The 19,907-nt window shown below is 49.4% G+C and overlaps 1 protein-coding gene across 2 annotated transcripts in view; it reads right to left on the bottom strand.

Moving 5' to 3' along the window:
- The window catches only part of LOC146063174 (phosphofurin acidic cluster sorting protein 2-like), a 130,229-nt gene that overhangs the window by 36,228 nt on the left and 74,094 nt on the right, over positions 1-19,907 (bottom strand). For both annotated transcript variants that reach the window (XM_083175302.1, XM_083175301.1), the window contains exons 15-19: positions 19,549-19,653; positions 15,782-15,885; positions 14,398-14,552; positions 4,414-4,524; positions 2,715-2,817 (exon numbers count right to left, since the gene is read on the bottom strand). In XM_083175302.1, the coding sequence (XP_083031428.1) occupies positions 2,715-2,817; positions 4,414-4,524; positions 14,398-14,552; positions 15,782-15,885; positions 19,549-19,653 (578 nt within the window). The remainder of the gene's footprint in view (positions 1-2,714; positions 2,818-4,413; positions 4,525-14,397; positions 14,553-15,781; positions 15,886-19,548; positions 19,654-19,907) is intronic.

A 19,907-nucleotide genomic window follows, 5' to 3' on the forward strand; every position in this document is an offset into this window, starting at 1 on the left:
ACCTGTGAATTGTGGCAAACTTGGGTTTGGATCTGTGGAGACCCAGAGCCCTGAGGTGGGGTCTGTCCGTTCTACTACAGCCTAACACATACTGTGCACCAGTGCTGCTGCAGAGAGAGCTGACACATACTGTGCACCAGTGCTGCTGCAGAGAGAGCTGACACATACTGTGCACCAGTGCTGCTGCAGAGAGAGCTGACTCATACTGTGCACCAGTGCTGCTACAGAGAGAGCTGACACATACTGTGCACCAGTGCTGCTGCAGAGAGAGCTGACACATACTGTGCACCAGTGCTGCTGCAGAGAGAGCTGACACATACTGTGCACCAGTGCTGCGGCAGAGACAGCTGACACATACTGTGCACCAGTGCTGCTGCAGAGAGAGCTGACACATACTGTGCACCAGTGCTACGGCAGAGACAGCTGACACATACTGTGCACCAGTGCTGCTGCAGAGAGAGCTGACACATACTGTGCACCAGTGCTGCTGCAGAGAGAGCTGACACACACTGTGCACCAGTGCTACGGCAGAGACAGCTGACACATACTGTGCACCAGTGCTGCTGCAGAGAGAGCTGACACATACTGTGCACCAGTGCTGCTGCAGAGAGAGCTGACTCATACTGTGCACCAGTGCTGCTACAGAGAGAGCTGACACATACTGTGCACCAGTGCTGCTGCAGAGAGAGCTGACACATACTGTGCACCAGTGCTGCTGCAGAGAGAGCTGACACATACTGTGCACCAGTGCTGCGGCAGAGACAGCTGACACATACTGTGCACCAGTGCTGCTGCAGAGAGAGCTGACACATACTGTGCACCAGTGCTACGGCAGAGACAGCTGACACATACTGTGCACCAGTGCTGCTGCAGAGAGAGCTGACACATACTGTGCACCAGTGCTGCTGCAGAGAGAGCTGACACACACTGTGCACCAGTGCTACGGCAGAGACAGCTGACACATACTGTGCACCAGTGCTGCTGCAGAGAGAGCTGACACATACTGTGCACCAGTGCTACGGCAGAGACAGCTGACACATACTGTGCACCAGTGCTACGGCAGAGAGAGCTGACACCTACTGTGCACCAGTGCTGCTGCAGAGAGAGCTGACACATACTGTGCACCAGTGCTACAGCAGAGAGAGCTGACACATACTGTGCACCAGTGCTGCTGCAGAGAGAGCTGACACATACTGTGCACCAGTGCTACGGCAGAGACAGCTGACACATACTGTGCACCAGTGCTACGGCAGAGAGAGCTGACACCTACTGTGCACCAGTGCTGCTGCAGAGAGAGCTGACACATACTGTGCACCAGTGCTACGGCAGAGACAGCTGACACATACTGTGCACCAGTGCTGCTGCAGAGAGAGCTGACACATACTGTGCACCAGTGCTGCTGCAGAGAGAGCTGACACATACTGTGCACCAGTGCTACGGCAGAGACAGCTGACACATACTGTGCACCAGTGCTACGGCAGAGACAGCTGACACATACTGTGCACCAGTGCTGCTGCAGAGAGAGCTGACACATACTGTGCACCAGTGCTACGGCAGAGACAGCTGACACATACTGTGCACCAGTGCTACGGCAGAGAGAGCTGACACCTACTGTGCACCAGTGCTGCTGCAGAGAGAGCTGACACATACTGTGCACCAGTGCTACGGCAGAGAGAGCTGACACATACTGTGCACCAGTGCTGCTGCAGAGACAGCTGACACATACTGTGCACCAGTGCTGCTGCAGAGAGAGCTGATACATACTGTGCACCTGTGCTGCTGCAGAGAGAGCTGACACATACTGTGCACCAGTGCTATGTCAGAGAGAGCTGACACATACTGTGCACCAGTGCTACGGCAGAGAGAGCTGACTCATACTGTGCACCAGTGCTGCTGCAGAGAGAGCTGACACATACTGTGCACCAGTGCTGCTGCAGAGAGAGCTGACACATACTGTGCACCAGTGCTGCTGCAGAGAGAGCTGATACATACTGTGCACCAGTGCTACGGCAGAGAGAGCTGACACATACTGTGCACCAGTGCTACGGCAGAGAGAGCTGACACATACTGTGCACCAGTGCTACGGCAGAGAGAGCTGACACATACTGTGCACCAGTGCTACGGCAGAGAGAGCTGACACATACTGTGCACCAGTGCTTTGACAGAGACGGCTGACACATACTGTGCACCAGTGCTGCTGCAGAGAGAGCTGACACATACTGTGCACCAGTGCTGCTACAGAGACAGCTGACACATACTGTGCACCAGTGCTGCGGCAGAGACAGCTGACACATACTGTGCTGCTACAGAGAGAGCTGACAGTGCTGCCTGGCCGGACTAGTCCGAAGTGGAGATGAGGTATAATAAAATATACTGGTAATATAACTGTCATAGGGACTAGACCAGTGGTTCCCAACCCTGGTCCTCAAGTACCCCCAACAGTGCACGTTTTCCAGGTCACCCGGCAGGTGCACTCATTATTCAGGCACATTTTAAAAGATCAACAGGTGGAGATAATTATTTCACTGATTCTGTGTGGAGACCTGCAAAACATGCACTGTTGGGGGTACTTGAGGACCAGGGTTGGGAACTACTAGACTGTAAGCCCCACTGCAGCAGGGACTTCTGGAAAAATGACATTAGGATATGATCATCTGATATATTCTCCATCCCCATGAAGCATTATCATACATATACTCTCCATTGACCCTTACCTCCTCTGTCTATATGTCAGCATGGCCTCTGAAATAAAGAGCTGATGGGAAACGGAAGCGCCTGCGATGTACTGAGCCACTCTCCCTGCTACATCAAGCCGGTCTGTGGGGGGAGAAGAATAATGCATACACATCATTAATTACTCCTTCCGTATAACACCTGCTACTTCTCCACATAGATGGTCCAATTATTCAGTATACCTCTTCTTCCATTAACCCATATAGTCCCTTCTCAAAACTCCCCATTACTCCCCATTACCTCATAAAGCCCCTGCATATACCCGTCCCATTACCTCATACAGACCCTCTATAAACTCCTCCCATTACCCCATACAGTCAGGGCCGGATTAAGGGGGGGGGGGGGGGCACATTGGGTCAGTAACCCTGAACCCCCCTCTATCTAGGGGCCCCCTGTGGTTGGCATGTATTTTTCAAAAAAACATTTTTTTCTATAGCTAAAGGCATTACTGGGAGCTGACTAAGTCCCATTTTGCACAAGAGGTCAGAGGTCAGAGGCTGAGCTGCTCTGCTTGGTAGAGCTCATCATTTGCTTCTCAGGCCCATGGAGGACAGCAGCAGCGGCTTCGTCATGGGAGGGTTTTTAATCAGAGGCAGCGCTGGGCATGTCAGTGCTCCTACAAAGTAAGGTACAGATGGACAAACACAGGCTTTTCATGTGGTAATATTTATATATATATATATATATATATATATATATATATGTTTATATTAATCCCGCCCCCTGCAGTTACCCATTGACTAAGTTTATACTGACTTTTTTCTGTGTTTTGACAGTGTAATATTCTCCCGTGCAGTTTGCGGCCGGTAATGAAAAGTGGGGGGGGGGGCCTGTCTAAAGTGACCCGGGCCCCCAAAAGGCTTAATCCAGCCCTGCATACTGTCCCTCCATAAACTTCTCCCATTACCCCATACAGCTCCTCCATAAATTCCTCCCATATCTCATACCGCTCCTCCATAAACTCCTCCCATCACCTCATACAGCTCCTCTATAAACTCCTCCCATTACCTCATACAGCTCCTCAATAATCTACTCCCATATCTCATACCGCTCCTCCATAAACTCCTCCCATCCCCTCATACAGCTCCTCCATAAACTCCTCCCATTACCTCATATAGCTCCTCAATAAACTCCTCCCATTACCTCATACATATAGGCCTACCCTGGAACCCATGTAATATAACCCCTCCCTATTACTCCTCCTATAACTCCATATAAAGCACCCTACAACATTTTAAAACTCCTTACCATTTACCTCACTATAGCTCCTCAGATTATTACATATACCCCTACTACCATATAAAACTCTCCCAATTATATTCTTCTTATAACTCCATGTAACCCTTTCCTAAAACTTCCTGTTACTACACATAAGCCACTTCCTGTTACCTCTCCCACTAGTCCTCGCTCCATTAAGCCCCTCCCTTTAATTTCAGATAACGATTTCTTATAACTCCCCCATTACCTAACATAAACCCTCCAAATAACTCCTATTAGTACATACAGCCGGTTTCTATAATTCTCCATTACACTCTAGAACCTTATAATTTCTCCTACTACCTAGATCCCTGAATAGCGCTCCTTCTTTTCCTCAATATAACACATATAACACAGTGTCTCATGACTAAGGGCTGTTCCACCAGGAGACTGGGTACACAGGGGAAGCATATGGAAACGCACCTGAATTAGGAGGCTCTCCCTGGCTGAACAGGTCCTTCCACGCTGTGTCCATAAATAAGGAGTTGTATTTACTATCTATGGATGCCAGGTACTTTGCCACAGGATGAGGCCCTGAGTGAAAGAAGACAGAAAACCGAGATGTAGAACGACAATTAACGAAAACCCTATAACGCGTAATTGCATACGCAGATACACCGGCAGTCACTTGTGCGTCCAGTTCCCTCCATTTTCCAAATAAGACTAATTTTAAGAGAAAGAGCCACAAAAAAAAGACACCATACTACATACGGAAAAAGATTTGGGCATTGCAGCTAGTATAGGATAACGGCTTTACCGATGGCGCTAAATTCCATCAAGCAGGTTCTTCCAATCATCTGTCACCGATATATACAGGATTATACCACCTCTACTTCTCTAACTACCAGAGAAGAAGGCTCCTCACTTTTGGAAGGCTCTCATTTTTAAGAAGCCAATATCCTTTTTCTTAAAACAAAAATGGAGAGCCTTCCAAAAGCGAGGAGCCTTCTTCTCGCTTTTCAAGACACCATTGTAATCCCCCTGCCACTGTAGCTTAAGCAAATACGTTCCATACTGAACATCTGGTTAGGGCCAGATATGGTTGAACAATGGTGAAAGAGACCACTTTACACTCTCCTTGGGCTAGAACTTCAGCAGAAACTGTTCTTGTATGAGCAGGTCGATGGGTGGCTTCCTGTGGTGGCTTCTCGATGATCCTCATAGGGCCCCAAATCTACAGAGTTATAAGATTCAAGTGCTCGTTTATCTAACAAGTGGGTCCCAGCAGTCAAATATTCCTGACTGAGATGCTGTAGACATTAAGGTTTAAATTTACTAAGATGGGCGTTCTACTGAAGAAGGAATGTTGCTCAGAGCAACCAATCAGATTCTACTTATTTATTTTGCACCTTCTAGAAGATAATAGATAGAATCTGATTGGTTGCTAAGGACAACATCCCATCTTCAATAGAACTACCATCTTAGTAAACTTACCCCTAAGGTTTCAGGAGAGCAATATCCAAGGGTCCAGGTATTAAGAGCCAATGCTCTAGAAGAGTACCAGGCAAGGGACCAGTTGAGTAAATTCCGAGGGTAAGTAGAGTACCGGCCAAGGATCCAAGAGTAACAGTAAAAGGCTAAGGAGATCAGCAGCCAAAGTTCCAGGAGAGTAACAGCAAATGATCCAGGAGAGCAACAGCCTAGGGACAAGGAGAGTAACAGCCTAGGGACAAGGAGAGTAACAGACTAGGGACAAGTAGAGTACCCGATACGGGTATAAGAGAGCAAAAGCCAAGGGTCCAGGACAGTAACAGCCAAGTGATATAGAGAGTACCCTAAGTGTCCAAGAGAGCAACAGTCAAGAGGTTAGGAGACAACCAGACAAGGATCTGCGAGTAGATTAACAGCCAATGGATAAAGAAAGTATCAAAACCAAGGCTTCAAGAGACCAATAGGTCTAGGAGAATACCAGCCAAGGGTCCTGGAGAGTAACAGCTACATTATAAGGAGAGTACCAGCTAAAGGTTCAGGACAGTACCAGCCAAGAGTCCAGGAGAGAAACAGCTAAGGGTTTGGGAGAATAACAACCAAGGATCCCGGATTGCACAGCTTGGAATGGAGGCATGTAAATCAGTAGATTGGGGTTAGAAGTGCAACAGTCAATGTCTTAGGTTAATAAAAGCTCAGGGGCAAAAAGCATTACAGACTGACCGGTACTTGTGTATTTTGGTGGCGCCCGATTTGTGCATCGTACGATGATCGTATCGCATCGCATGCCATGTACCCGATGGCATGCGATGCGACGCGATTTTGACCCCCTATACTATGGAAAAATCGTATAAGCACCCTAAAGGGTGCTTTTGAGCACCCTAATGAGTGCTTACAGTGTTAAATGCACCCCCACGCCACCCCCCCACTATAAACGTGAACCCGAAGCGTGGCGAGCGCAGCGAGCCGGCGAGGGGCGGCGGTACGCGTCCTACGACCTTTTCATAACCCCACTATCCACGTCGGCGTGGAGTTGAGAATAGATTAGTGTGGCGAGCGCAGCGAGCCACCGAGCCCGAAGTGTGGCGAGCGCAGCGAGCCCCGCGAGGGGACGCGGATACCTTCACAGGTAAACGCGTCCCTTTGCGGTCTTCACAGGTATCCGCGTCCCCTCGCGGGGCTCGCCACACTTTGCGCTCGCCACACTAATCTATTCTCGACTCCACGCCAACGTGGATAGTGGGGGTATGAAAAGGTCGTAGGACGCGTACCGCTGCGCTCGCAACGCTTCGGGTTCACGTTTATAGTGGGGGGGTGGCGTGGGGGTGCATTTAACATTGTAAGCACCCATTAGGGTGCTTAACATTGTATAAGCACCCATTAGGGTGCTTATACAATGTTTAATCGCATCGCATCGTATGGCATTGCGATGCGACGCGATTTTGACCCCCTATACTATGGAAAAATCGTATAAGCACCCTAAAGGGTGCTTTTGAGCACCCTAATGAGTGCTTACAGTGTTAAATGCACCCCCACGCCACCCCCCCACTATAAACGTGAACCCGAAGCGTGGCGAGCGCAGCGAGCCCGCGAGGGGCGGCGGTACGCATCCTACGACCTTTTCATAACCCCACTATCCACGTCGGCGTGGAGTTGAGAATAGATTAGTGTGGCGAGCGCAGCGAGCCACCGAGCCCGAAGCGTGGCGAGCGCAGCTAGCCCCGCGAGGGGACGCGGATACCTTCACAGGTAAACGCGTCCCTTTGCGGTCTTCACAGGTATCCGCGTCCCCTCGCGGGGCTCGCCACACTTTGCGCTCGCCACACTAATCTATTCTCGACTCCACGCCAACGTGGATAGTGGGGGTATGAAAAGGTCGTAGGACGCGTACCGCTGCGCTCGCCACGCTTCGGGTTCACGTTTATAGTGGGGGGGTGGCGTGGGGGTGCATTTAACATTGTAAGCACCCATTAGGGTGCTTAACATTGTATAAGCACCCATTAGGGTGCTTATACAATGTTTAATCGCATCGCATCGTATGGCATTGTATGCCATGTACAATGGCATACAATTTGAAAATTGTATGCCATCGTACACTAACCACCGAAATCGCGTCGCATCGCATACCATCGCATGCGTTATGGTATGCGATGCGATGGGCGCCGCCAAAATACACAAGTACCGACTGACCTATAGGTAAGAAACAATCTAGGCTCCTGGTAAGGAACAGCTTGGGTTTGGGAATCAGCATGCGTCTTCACATTTTTTGATGTCATAACTTATACAGAAGTAAATTTGAAACAGAGATAGATAAATAAAAAAGGAATCAGGCGGAAGCAGCCAGCAGTACCGGTTACACATGAGGCAATTGTATTTCCTCATTTTTGATAAAGTATTTTTATTTCACAGGACATTAATTCAGAACAGAACAGCAAATCAAGTATTTAACATGCGTAACATTCATTCAGGATCAAGCATTGGGTATCGGAATGTACATAATGTTCACATACAGTATCGTCATCTTACAATGTATTAAAGAATATAATAAAAATTCAATTGGTAAGGAGAAATGGTGTTGCTGTCTTATTCTGGCTGAGTATCTATACATTTAATTTTATTTATTTGAGTTGAGAGAAACAGTAAAGAAGAAGAGATGAAAGAGAGAGAGAGATCATTAGTCGTTACTTAATGCGCATACTATGGGGTTCATTCTCAATCAGGGTAACATGTCTAAGTGTAGTTTGGGTTGGTCCGTTCTTACAGGCATATGAGCGGCATAGTTTCAGCGTCCACGGTCAACACCACAGCCCAGCCATGAATCATCAGGGGTGTGCCGAATGTGGAGACTCCAGCCACCTACCCCATATCTTGTCAAATTTGGGCATAGTACCCCGAGACATGTATACATATTTTTCATGCTGTATCGTGGTTTTAACCAGAGCCTCCCACTCCGCCATCGTAGGTCCCGAGGTAGCCATCCAATGTCTGGCTATGATAACTTTAGCTAGAGAGCACAAATTGGTCACATATTGTCCCTCTGCGTTGTTCAGTGATGTATTTTCCTTGCTTCCCAAGATGCACATCTTGGGCGTCAGAGCTTGCCCAGATATACCAGTTGATATAATAGCTGATTTAACCGTCCCCCAGAAAGAGTTAACCAGGGGGCACTCCCAGAGGAGATGCCACAGGTTCCCCTGTGTGAAGCCGCACTTTGGGCAGGCCGGGGAGGCCCGTCCACCAAATTTAACCATAGTGCACGGTGTTAGGTATGTTCTGTGTATAATAAATAGCTGGACTTGTTGGAATCTTGCTGAGACCGTGGCATACCGAGGTGATGCCAGAGCCTCCTCCCACTCCTCCTCTTCAAAGGCACCCACATCTACCTCCCACTTGGCCTTCAAGGCGGGCAGCGAGTCTTTGTGTAGAAAGGATAGCAGGAATGAATAGGCTAGAGAGATGGTTTTTACCTGTCCGAGGTTGGCCAGGAATATTTTTGCCGGGGAGGATAGTAGCACAGGGGGACTGCTATTAAACTGGGTGTTGAGGGCGTGGCGCAACTGCAGGTATCTAAAGAAGTGTACCTGAGGTAACCCATACTCCCCCTTTAGCTGCTGAAAGGTTTTCAACAGAGATGCCTCATATAGTTGTCCAATCGTCACCACCCCCCCAGATGACCACAGACTCCTGCCTGACAGGCAAGCGAGTTCAGACAATTTGGTAGAATGCCAGAGGGGAGCTTCAGGATCTATAGCCGTGTATCCCATCAAGGATTGGGCCTCCTGCCATATCTTGATGGCCTGGACCACTAGTGGAGGGGCCCCCCTAGGTGTCATCCCACCCAACAATGTCTGCGTGGGTGTGATGTCGGGACATATTTGGTGCAAAAAAGTGGTAGGGAGCGAGCTCTGGTCGGTGTCCTGCGTCCAGTGCCTAAGGTGCGAGAACTGGCCAGCATAATAGTACAGTCTGAATTGTGGTAGAGCCAAGCCCCCATCAGTCCGTGGTCTAGTGAGAGTGCTGATACTGATCCTGGGGCGCTTATTAGCCCATATCAGTGAGGATAACAAGCTATTTAGGTGTCTGAAGAAAGAGGCGGGTATGTAAACCGGGGATTGATACAGGACATATGTTATCTTGGGTTGCAAGATCATTTTAACCAAGTTGACCCTGCCAATGACATTTATGGGCAACTTGGTCCATACCGACAGTTTATCTTTAACAACGGACAGCAGTGGGTGTAGGTTTCTAGGGATAAAATCCTGACTGTTGTTGGTAATATTAATCCCCAAATATTTGAATTGGGGAACCCAGCTGAGTGGAAGAGGGGTGTCCGGGGCCAGAGGTGGTGGGCCTCTTAGGGGCATAATGGAGGATTTAGACCAGTTCACTGTGAGGCCCGAGAAACCGCCAAACTCCTCCATCAGCCGCAGGGCAATCGGTACTGACAGTCTATAGTCTTTTAAAAAAAGAAGTAAGTCATCGGCATAGAGTGCCACCGTGTCCGTCCTCTGACCCAGTTGGAGCCCGACTATGTCTCGGTGTGTCCTGAGGATGCAGGCAAGTGGTTCAATAGCTATAGCAAAAAGACCAGGAGAGAGGGGGCATCCCTGTCTAGTACCCCGTCCCAGCGCAAAGGGGGGTGAGACATGGCTATTAACAGAGACCCTGGCCCTCGGGTGAAGATACAGTAACTGGACCCATTTTAAGTATTGTGGGCCAAAGCCCATGCGTCTCATTACCTGCTATAGGTAAGGCCATTCGACTGAGTCGAAGGCCTTATTGGCGTCGAACGAAACAATAGCTGAGTACATTTCTTCCTCATGGGTGGCCTGAATATGTGTATACAGCCGTCTTAAATTTATACTGGTGGACATACCTGGCATGAAGCCGGTTTGGTCCGGATGAATAATGGTCAATATCACACTATTTAGCCTAATGGCCAGGACCTTTGCCAAAATTTTGATGTCAGTAGTGATCAGGGAGATAGGTCTGTATGAGTCGGGATATTCGGGATCTTTCCCGGGCTTGGGTATAACGACTATAACAGCCTCGGACATGGAATCCGGTATGGCATTTAGGTCGAGGAGATCATTAAATAACTTCAACAGCTTGGGGGCGAATAAGTCCAAATGTGTCCTGTATAGTTCGACTGGGACCCCGTCTACGCCCGGAGCCTTCCCACCGGGAAAGGATCGGATCGCGGCCTCTAATTCATCAATTGTAAGCGGTGCCTCAAGGGAGGATTTAGCCTCCTCAGGCAGTGTGGGTAAGTCTATACGGTCTATATATTCGGTGAGTTCCCCCTTCGAACATCTTAGGCGTGAGCTGTATAGCTCCTGATAAAAAGTGAGGAACACGTCCGCTATTTCCCGGGGGGATGTCCTCAGTATCCCGTCGGTGTCAAAGATTTGGGCCACAGAGTTGGCAGGGCGGTCCAAGTGTACCAGGTGAGCCAGGAGGCTGCCTGTCTTGTCCGCGTTCATGTAAAGTTTGTGGGATTTAAATAACAAGCTGCGTGCATTGCGTTCCTCCAAATGAGAAACCCAGGTAGTCTGTGCTAACTCCCACCTTGCCCTGGACTCCTCCGAGCCCTCCTCCAAGTGTGTGATCTCAGTGTGTCTACATTCATCCTCCAGTTCAATACCCTTAGCTTTGTGTGTTCGTTTAATAGAAGCAATTTTAGATATGAGGGTACCCCTCAGATATGCCTTGAATGCTTCCCACACTACCGGGGCAGGGGCTGTACCCGTGTTGATATCAAAGTACCCATCCCACATGGTCTGGAGGTCTGCGGATTCTCCCATTTGTAATAACCAGGAGGGATGTAGTTTCCAGAAGGACTGTCCCCTCTGGCATTCCATCCCCACCACCAGCATCAGAGGCGAGTGGTCCGAGACACCCCTCGCCTTGTAGCAGATGTTTTGAAGTCTGGGCAGTACTGAGGGGGTGACTAGGGCTAGATCGATGCGCGAGAAGGAATTATGAGTTTTAGAGAAGCAGGAGTATTGGGTGGCCGTAGGGTGTTTTAGTCGCCAGGCATCCCTCAAACCAATTGACTCCACATATTTTGCAAAGCCCGTGGGGCGGTCTTCAGTAGGGACAGAGCCAGGGGGCCACCATCTGTCTAGCCGTTGGTTCATTAGCTTATTGAAATCCCCGAGGCATACCACAGGTGTGCCAGGGGATTGGGCAACATAAGCAGCCGCTTGTTTTAAGACATCATAATTAAAAGGAGGGGGGACATAAACCGCCAGGACAAAAAAGGGCTGAGAGTACAACCTGCAATTGAGGAAGACGTATCTACCCAGTGGGTCCGTTTTAACATCTAGCAGCACAAATTGTACTGATTTGTTAATTAGTACCGAAACCCCTCTGGAGTGGGTAGTATGGGAACTATGGTATGCCCACCCCACCCAGGGTCTGCGAAGGGACATTAGTCTATTTCCCTCCAGATGGGTCTCAATAAGGCATGTGATGTCCGAGCCGTACTGCCTGACCATTTTTAGAACTAGAGAGCGTTTAACTCTATCATTTATCCCCCGGACATTCCAGGTTAAGATGTTAAGTTCCGTCATATTGAGTTAAAGGGCGCGGGCCGTAGAGAGCTGTCATATCAGTGCTGCCACCTTGTAGACCTGAGTAAACCGCAACCATTGCTGCAAAACACGTCATACCCCCCAAATGTATGCATATCAAATCAATATACCTTGCATGACTAATAAAGAAGAAGAAAGAAGAAAAGCTAGAAGACATAGAAAAAACAATCCCAACAAAATACACCCCCTCCCTGTATACCTCCCCCAACCTAGGCATACTTGTAACCCTAACCTAGTAACTATAGAGACCAAGAAAGGTCAGCAATATCTGCGAACTATGGGAGCAATCAGTTAATAGCTACCAATGCAAGCGTCGGGGCCCCCCGGCTATCTATTGGCCCTTGCTTGTCTAGAGCGACACCTATACAAAAAAAAAAAAAAAAAAAAACAGAATAAAGTACACAACATCTAGTAACATTCCCCCCCGCCACCCCCCCCCCCCTCCCGCTAAAGCATCGTGAAACTAATCAATTGTAATATATCTCTAATAATATTCACGTTGACCGGACAGCATCGGAACCACTCTGGCGTCTTGAGAACACCTGAAGATCGTATGAGAGAGTGGAATAGTATGACCATTTAGGTGTGAGTCTGGTCCTTTTTTGGCTGTTTGTAGGGGATCAGGCCGGAGCCAGCTGGCGGGCGCCAGGCGCAAATCTATCGAGCCAGGCTGCCACCTCACGAGGGCTGCTGAAGAATTTAGTCTCTCCCTCCGCTACCACACGCAACCGGGCCGGGAAGAGCATGGAATAGGGAAGGCCCAAGTCTCGCAACCTACGTTTCACGGGGAAGAAAGAGGCCCTCTCCTTCTGCACCTCAATGGCAAAATCAGGAAACGTGGAGATGTTGACACCATTTCTAATCATAGGGCCTTTGGTGCGGTTCAGTCGTAGGATCGTATCGCGGTCTTTATAATGTAGGAGTTTGGCTATAAAGGTCCTGGGTGGGGCCCCCGGAGGGAGTGGACGGGTAGGGATTCTGTGGGCTCTCTCAACGGCAAATTGAGGGGTGAAGGATTCTCTGCCAAATGTGTCGATCAGCCAGGCCTCCAAGAAAGCCTCTGGCGCCGTGCCCTCCTCCTTTTCCGGCAGGCCAACGAAGCGGACATTGTTTCTCCTCAAACGGCCCTCCATATCCATTAATTTGTTCTGAATACTTGTGACCTGCTGTGTCAGGGTAGAGACTGTGGTTTTCATAGGATCTATTGCGTCTTCAACCGTTGAAACCCGGGTCTCCACCTCCCCCACACGTTCCCTAATGCGCTGGACATCCTGTCTAAGGAGGGATAAGTCACACTGTACCTTCTCCATTTTATCCGATAGACGTTTCTCAGTGCCGGCAATGGCCTCTAGGATTTGTTGTAGGGAGGGGGGTGCAGGTGAAGTGTCGTCAGGGGGGGCCCCAGGGCCAGCTTGGTCCCCAGAGCCCTGCCCGGAGTCCCCGGACGGTGCCGACGGGCCCTGTGTCTCCTGCCCCCTGGCAAATTTGGCCAGCTTTGCCGCAGAGGTGCTTTGATTCTGCTTCACCATGATGAGTGGTGCCGGGCAAATATAAACCCCCTCCTCTGCAGTGGCAGACACTGTATGTATAGATTATGGTGCTGGATCTATTAGTGGGGTGTGAGGTGTGAGTTGCTGTGGGCCACCCTCACCACAGGTGGTTCTAGGCACTGGCGTCCTGTATGAAACAGCCTAGGCAGATGTAGCTGACAGGGTATGTGAATCCCTTCTGAGGGGAGCAGCTGCAGGCTTGTATGCTGTGTCTGTGCTGCGTGGAACTCAAGATGGCGCCCGCAGCGCAGGACTCACCAGGAACGAGTGGCCAGATGGATGGTGTCCCCCTCTCAGCGGGTTCCGCTATCAAGCGGAGGGCAGCAGCGGGTGATTCACTCGTGGGGGTCCCCTCCACGGCGCGGTCTCAGCTGCGGCAGTGTAGGCGTCTGGCGTCTAAGCGGATGCACGCTGCGCGGCAAGAGGGGTAGGCCGCAGTCCTCACCTCGGTCCGGCGGGCTGGCTGCTACGCCGGAGCGGGATCTGCCGGGCGGGCGGCAAGTGTGGGGCACGGGTAAGTCACCGGGCAGCCTTTGGCAAGGAGATCTGGTGTCGCAAGAGACACAGGATGGGGTTTAGGATATTTAGCCGGGGAGCTCCGTCCCAACGCGTCCTACCCGCTCACCGCCGTAGCCACGCCCGTATTTCCTCATTTTTAATTACATTTCTGAATATTAAAAATAGCTGGCAGGGTGATGGAATAACAGTCGCTTGCCTGGAAGTCATAGGTGAATACATGTAACAGGTAGAAAATTATACAGGACACAACTATACAGGATACAATCTCTATGTACATGTTACAATCTCTATGTACACTGGATATACCCACTCACCCAGTGGCAGTATGAGGAAACGCAGGTAGTTCAGCCAGTCTGGAGTTTTCCCGGCCAACTGTTCCACAAAGAACCAGAGGATTACACTGAAATAACTCTGGTCTCCAGCAATGACGACTTTAACTGGAGGCGGCATCAGCGAGTTACAGTTACAGCTGGGGAGGAAACACAGCAACCAGTCAGCAACCAGTCAGCAGGGAGATTACACAGAGAGGCAGAGGCATAGCCAGGATTTTGTGGGCCTCATAGTAACATTTTGAAGGGGCCCCTTCCACAATGCTTCGATGGTCGCCGACCATCGAATTATTTCTTGAGCGCTCGCAAATGTAAGTCACTCTCTGGTGACTCAGATCTGCGGCATATGTGAATAGGGCGGGCAGCTGGCATCCGGTGATGTTGGCTGCCCGCCTACGGAAGGCAGTAAGCCGCCCCCGTTTGCATGCGAACGCCTACAGGACGCCTCCTTCACGCCCCCCAATGCGAGCGCCATGGAAACTATGCAAGTCTCCGAAGGCACCCGCACAGAGGGCCTGCACCTGGGCATAAGCGAAGATGGGCATGTGCAGGCCTTCACCATCGGACAATCAACCAGAATTACCTCCTATGTCCTATCGTAGTGCTGCCTATTCACGTTACAATGACAATGTCCCCCGTTCATATTATGCACATACTCCCCCAGATTGGCCGTGAGGTTACCGAAAATTGTGTGGTGCTCACGGCCCCCCTGGAAAGGTAGACAATACTCCCTGAGACATTATCAACATCTCCTCCGTCCCCACAACTCTCAATGAAAGCAGACCCACTATGATGAGGCATTCGTATCTCTATCCCATCGCCACTCCTCCTTTTTTATAGCCCCACCCCTGCTGAGCCGATTTGGCTGCTCCCTCTTCCCCTCTTTTCTCCAGCGTAATTATACCCAACCTGGCTAACCTGTCCTCATAGCTCAAGGACGCTAGACCCATGATCAGTTTAGTTGCCCTTCTCTGTACCTTTTCCAATTCAAAAATACCCTTTTTATGGTTCTCTCTATAGAGTTGTTTTGTGTCTGACTCTCTAACTCAGCTCCCGTTACATCACGGCCTGCAACTGTTATACTACAGTATACGTCGCATTTCAGTTGGTCTGAAAAAGTCAGACTCTTCCTGGTCTAAAAATCCAGCCGGAAGTTGGAACAGATTTGCATTCGGAGCATTACAGACGCACGCCATTATATTGGCCGAGTTCCAGTACATACGTATGGCGCTGATCGTCCATATTTATCCTATCTACATCACATACAGTATTACTGCTGGATACAGCCGCCGGTTACATGTGACTACATTACACACAGTACAGCTTGGACACGAACCACTACAGAACACACAGTATGATCGGTACTCACTATCGCTGTATGCGGGTGATAATACCACTGAATGCCGCCTGTACATCAGCTGAGGAGGATGTGGCGATGGTCAGGAGTTTCCCCGATAACTGTTCTCTGAGATACTGTAACATTAGAATGACGGATATATTACATTATAGTTTCAAACCGACAGTGTAAGCAGAAAATAATGAGCTTATGGGGGTGATTGGGGTGGTCCCAGCTACAGCAGCTGTACCATCAGACATTGCACTAGACAGGCGCAGACTACCAGAGCGTCTAGGGCAGGGGTGGGCAATGATTTCAGCTGGGGAGTAGCTTAACACTTCCAGCAAATAGTCCAGGGTTGCAATCCGGAAAAGAGGGCGTGGCCACTCAAAAGAGGGTGTGTCATTGAGTGTAGTGTAGCACACATATAACCCTTATACACATAATGCCACTACTATCACCCCCATACACACATACACTACACACACACTTTATATAGCTTATACCTACTACGGGTGTGGTACAGGGTTCTGACAGTCGGGATCCCGACAGTCATTAGCCCGACGTTGGGATCCCGACTGGCCGGACTCAGACAGCGTGGCAGCGCAACAAAGCCCCTTTCAGGCTCGCTGCGCTCGCCATGATGCGGGCACGGTGGCTCGATACTTTCAGGACCCCCGCGAGGGAGAATAGCCGGTGGCCATTGGGAGCGGTGCGTTGGTATTTTAACAGTCGGGATCCCGACGTCGGGTAAATGACTGTCAGGATCCCGACTGTCGGGATCCCGTCCGGCAACCGCCTACTACACCCCCCCTCTCTTATATACTTGAAGCCTGATCCCCCACCTTCCTTAAATACTTATGTACTATTACAGCATAGCCACCCTCTCCCCTTCTTATTATAATACAACATCATGATGCACTTTAAATACCATTTTTGCTGTGCTTGCGGCTGTTCTTCATCCTGCAGACTACAGCCGGGTGGCCAGCCTGTGTGAGCCTCCGCGGCTGAGCTGCTGCGTATGGCTGTCAGGGGCAGTGGCACCTACAGTATTGTCAGCCCTGGCCTGAGCAGCCCGCGGAGCATCGTCACCCTGGCTGCGGGCACTGCAAGCAAGTACCGGGAAGAGGAGGGAGTCCTAGTTGCTGGGGAGGACCCAGGGGCAAACGCAGGATTTTCAGAAGGGGGTTTCCAGAGGGGCGGAGCAAAGCACGGAGATGGACACTTAGGTGACCCAGTATATGCCGGGTCAGTTAGTATTATAGATAGACCAAATGTATATAAATAATAATAATAATAATAAATATATATATACATAACAGCAGTGTAGACCCCTGGGCATAGCAATGTATTGGGGCCCCTACCTATCCTCCAGTGGTAGGGGTGGGGGGTGCTATGAGCGGAAGCTTTGATGTCCCACGGGTGGTAGGGGGTATTATATCAACCGCTCAGCATGTAAGGCCTGGATCAGTAATTTCCACTAATTACCCCTTTACTGCACAGATGGTGGGAGATGGGGTGGGAGAAGGGGGCATTGGGCTGAATGAAGGGGCCCTGATACATAACTTCCAGGGTGGTAGAGGATGGTTAATATGCAGAGGAGGGGTGTATAGTGGAGTGGGCTTATTATTCATAATTTTCTGGTGGGAGGACAGCTTGCTTGACTGCAGATATCTCCAGTTCCCGGAACTAGATTTCTTAGCTTTTAATGGAATTAAAAACTAGAGAATCCCACCTACCAAATAGTATTGGGGACTAGGGGATTAGAGTTCAGGAGGCAGAGCAATCCGCCAACGAGTATATAATACTACATACCAGGTGTGTGGAGCTGGAGCAGTAACCAGCTGCTGGAAGGCTGATATCTCTGGTTCTGGGCACAGTAGAGACAAGCTTCTAGTGTCCATCAAAGGGGGAGAGTCCCAGCGTTTGGAATATACCCTCAGAAAAACTCTTAGTCAGACAGAAACTGAAATATCTGACTTGGGAGAGCAATTAACAGGCTTGGATTGGGACCACTGCTTTGAAGTCAGATATCTCCGGTTCCCCAGGGCCGATTTTTAAAATTCTGGTACCCATGGAAAGAGGGGACCCTCAGCTTTCAGATTAGGGCCCTTAGATACCTGGGGGGATTTCTGGGTACTCAGAAACCCCCCCTGCGTGCGCTCCTGGGACCCCATCACGCTGCTGCTGCATGTATACAAGTGACGCCACTGCCCCTCAGTGACAGCGCGGGATGGGGATCAGGCAGAGGCAGTTGCGAGGTGGGAGGGGAGTATTGGAGGGGATGGGAGGGGAGTATTAGAGGGGATTTTAATTGTGGCTCACAGGACTTTGCTTTTTTGTTATAAGTTAGAAAAGGATGGAATGTAATTTCTTCTCTCTCACAATAACTTTTTGGTCTCGGTCTGGCTACTTTATTACAAAAATTATAGTTTATGCCATTTCTACTTGGTGTATTGTGATGGAAAATAAGGTCATGGGGGAAGAAATGACTAATGGGCCCCATACATCAGCAATTAATTGTGACAATCCTGAGATCTGGAGATGATTGCCACAATTAATTTTAGATGTGTGGGCTCCCCCTTTTGGCAATCCCAATCAAAAATTAATAGGGATCGCCAATCGATTGCTTAATCAGATTTTTAAACATGTTTAATAATCTGGTATTATCTGCAGATCTTTTTTATATGTGTGGGCATTCCCAATTCGTCGTCTTCATCTATTTACATTATGAACAGCTGAAATGACTCGATTGGGCAATTTCCAGATCTGAAGATGCAATCTTTAGATGGAAAAATCTGCCGATCACTGAAATAAATCTGTAATGTGTGGGCAAAGTCAGATAGATTGTAAAATCCATTTATTTGGCCAAAAAATCCCTGTATCTGGAAATCCATTAATTGTGATTGCTGATGTATGGGGCCCATAATACCCCTTTCACATCGCATAAATAACCCGGGTCCGACCCTGCTTTCGCGATCTGAAAGAGGTATTAGTGGCAGACTGCACACCTGGTGGATTTGTGGGCGTGGCAGACTGCACATCTGGTGGATTTGTGGGCGTGGCAGACTGCACACCTGGTGGATTTGTGGGTGTGGCAGACTGTACACCTGGTGGTTTTGTGGGCGTGGCATACTGCACACCTGGTGGATTTGTGGGCGTGGCAGACTGCACATCTGGCGGATTTGTGGGCGTGGCAGTGGTTTGGCAATCTAATGATATAAAGAGGCTAAAACTGCTGCAATACTGCAGAGAAAGGACATTTTAGTATAAATCACAGCACAACTGAATATCAAGACTATAGAAAGAATAGTACAAAATAGACAATAGGACGACACATGCATAAAATCGACACTGTGATGATTGACGATTTTGTAAAAAAAAAAATGTACGTTTACATATTGACCATCCACGTGGACTATTATTGGGAACAGTAAAAAGAGCCAAGCGCATGCGTAGCGGAGCAAGGCACCCGAGCGAAAGCATGGTAAGCGAGGGTACTTGGTACACAAATTGGGGGCCATGTGCTGAAATCTACAAATTGATACCCCAAAAATTCACTTCATGTCGTCATTTTCATGTGTCAACTATTTTTTTCAACCTTGCCCTCCCGACAGCTGTGATCCTGGCCCGTTTGTGGTTTGATCGACAGGTGAACAACAGGTGGGATTCAATGTCCCGCCTGCCGATCTGCGCAAAGGAAGATGCAGGAGACTTGCCCGCCTTTCCGGGGAGCGCCGTCCGAATTTTCAGGAGCCTCCTGGATGTTCTGAGAGGTTCACTGTTCCATCAGTCCTTACCTGTCCGTGCCAGTCCGAAGTGTTGACCAGGATCACACTCTCGGGAAGCTGCTGCTCCGCTCCCAGAATCTCATTCAGTTCATCAAATACGGACTTTCTGGGGACCTGCGCAGTAAAACCAAATCTCTGTCACTATAAAGCTTTATTTTCACCTCGATGTCAGAATAGAATATATTAAGGAAGATGAAGTAAACAAATACAGACCGAGGCCCCACATGTAACAGCGGGTGAGATGCGGGCAGCGGAGAGATTTCAGTGATGTAGCTGTTAAAATTACCGGTACTTGTTTCCTAGCACGGCCACAACGATCATGATCGTGGGCATCGTGAGGAAAAATCGGGGGCATCGCGGCCATCGCA

Source organism: Crinia signifera, chromosome 3, assembly GCF_055691185.1.
Source record: "Crinia signifera chromosome 3, ASM5569118v1, whole genome shotgun sequence".
Taxonomy (NCBI): Eukaryota; Metazoa; Chordata; class Amphibia; order Anura; family Myobatrachidae; genus Crinia; species Crinia signifera.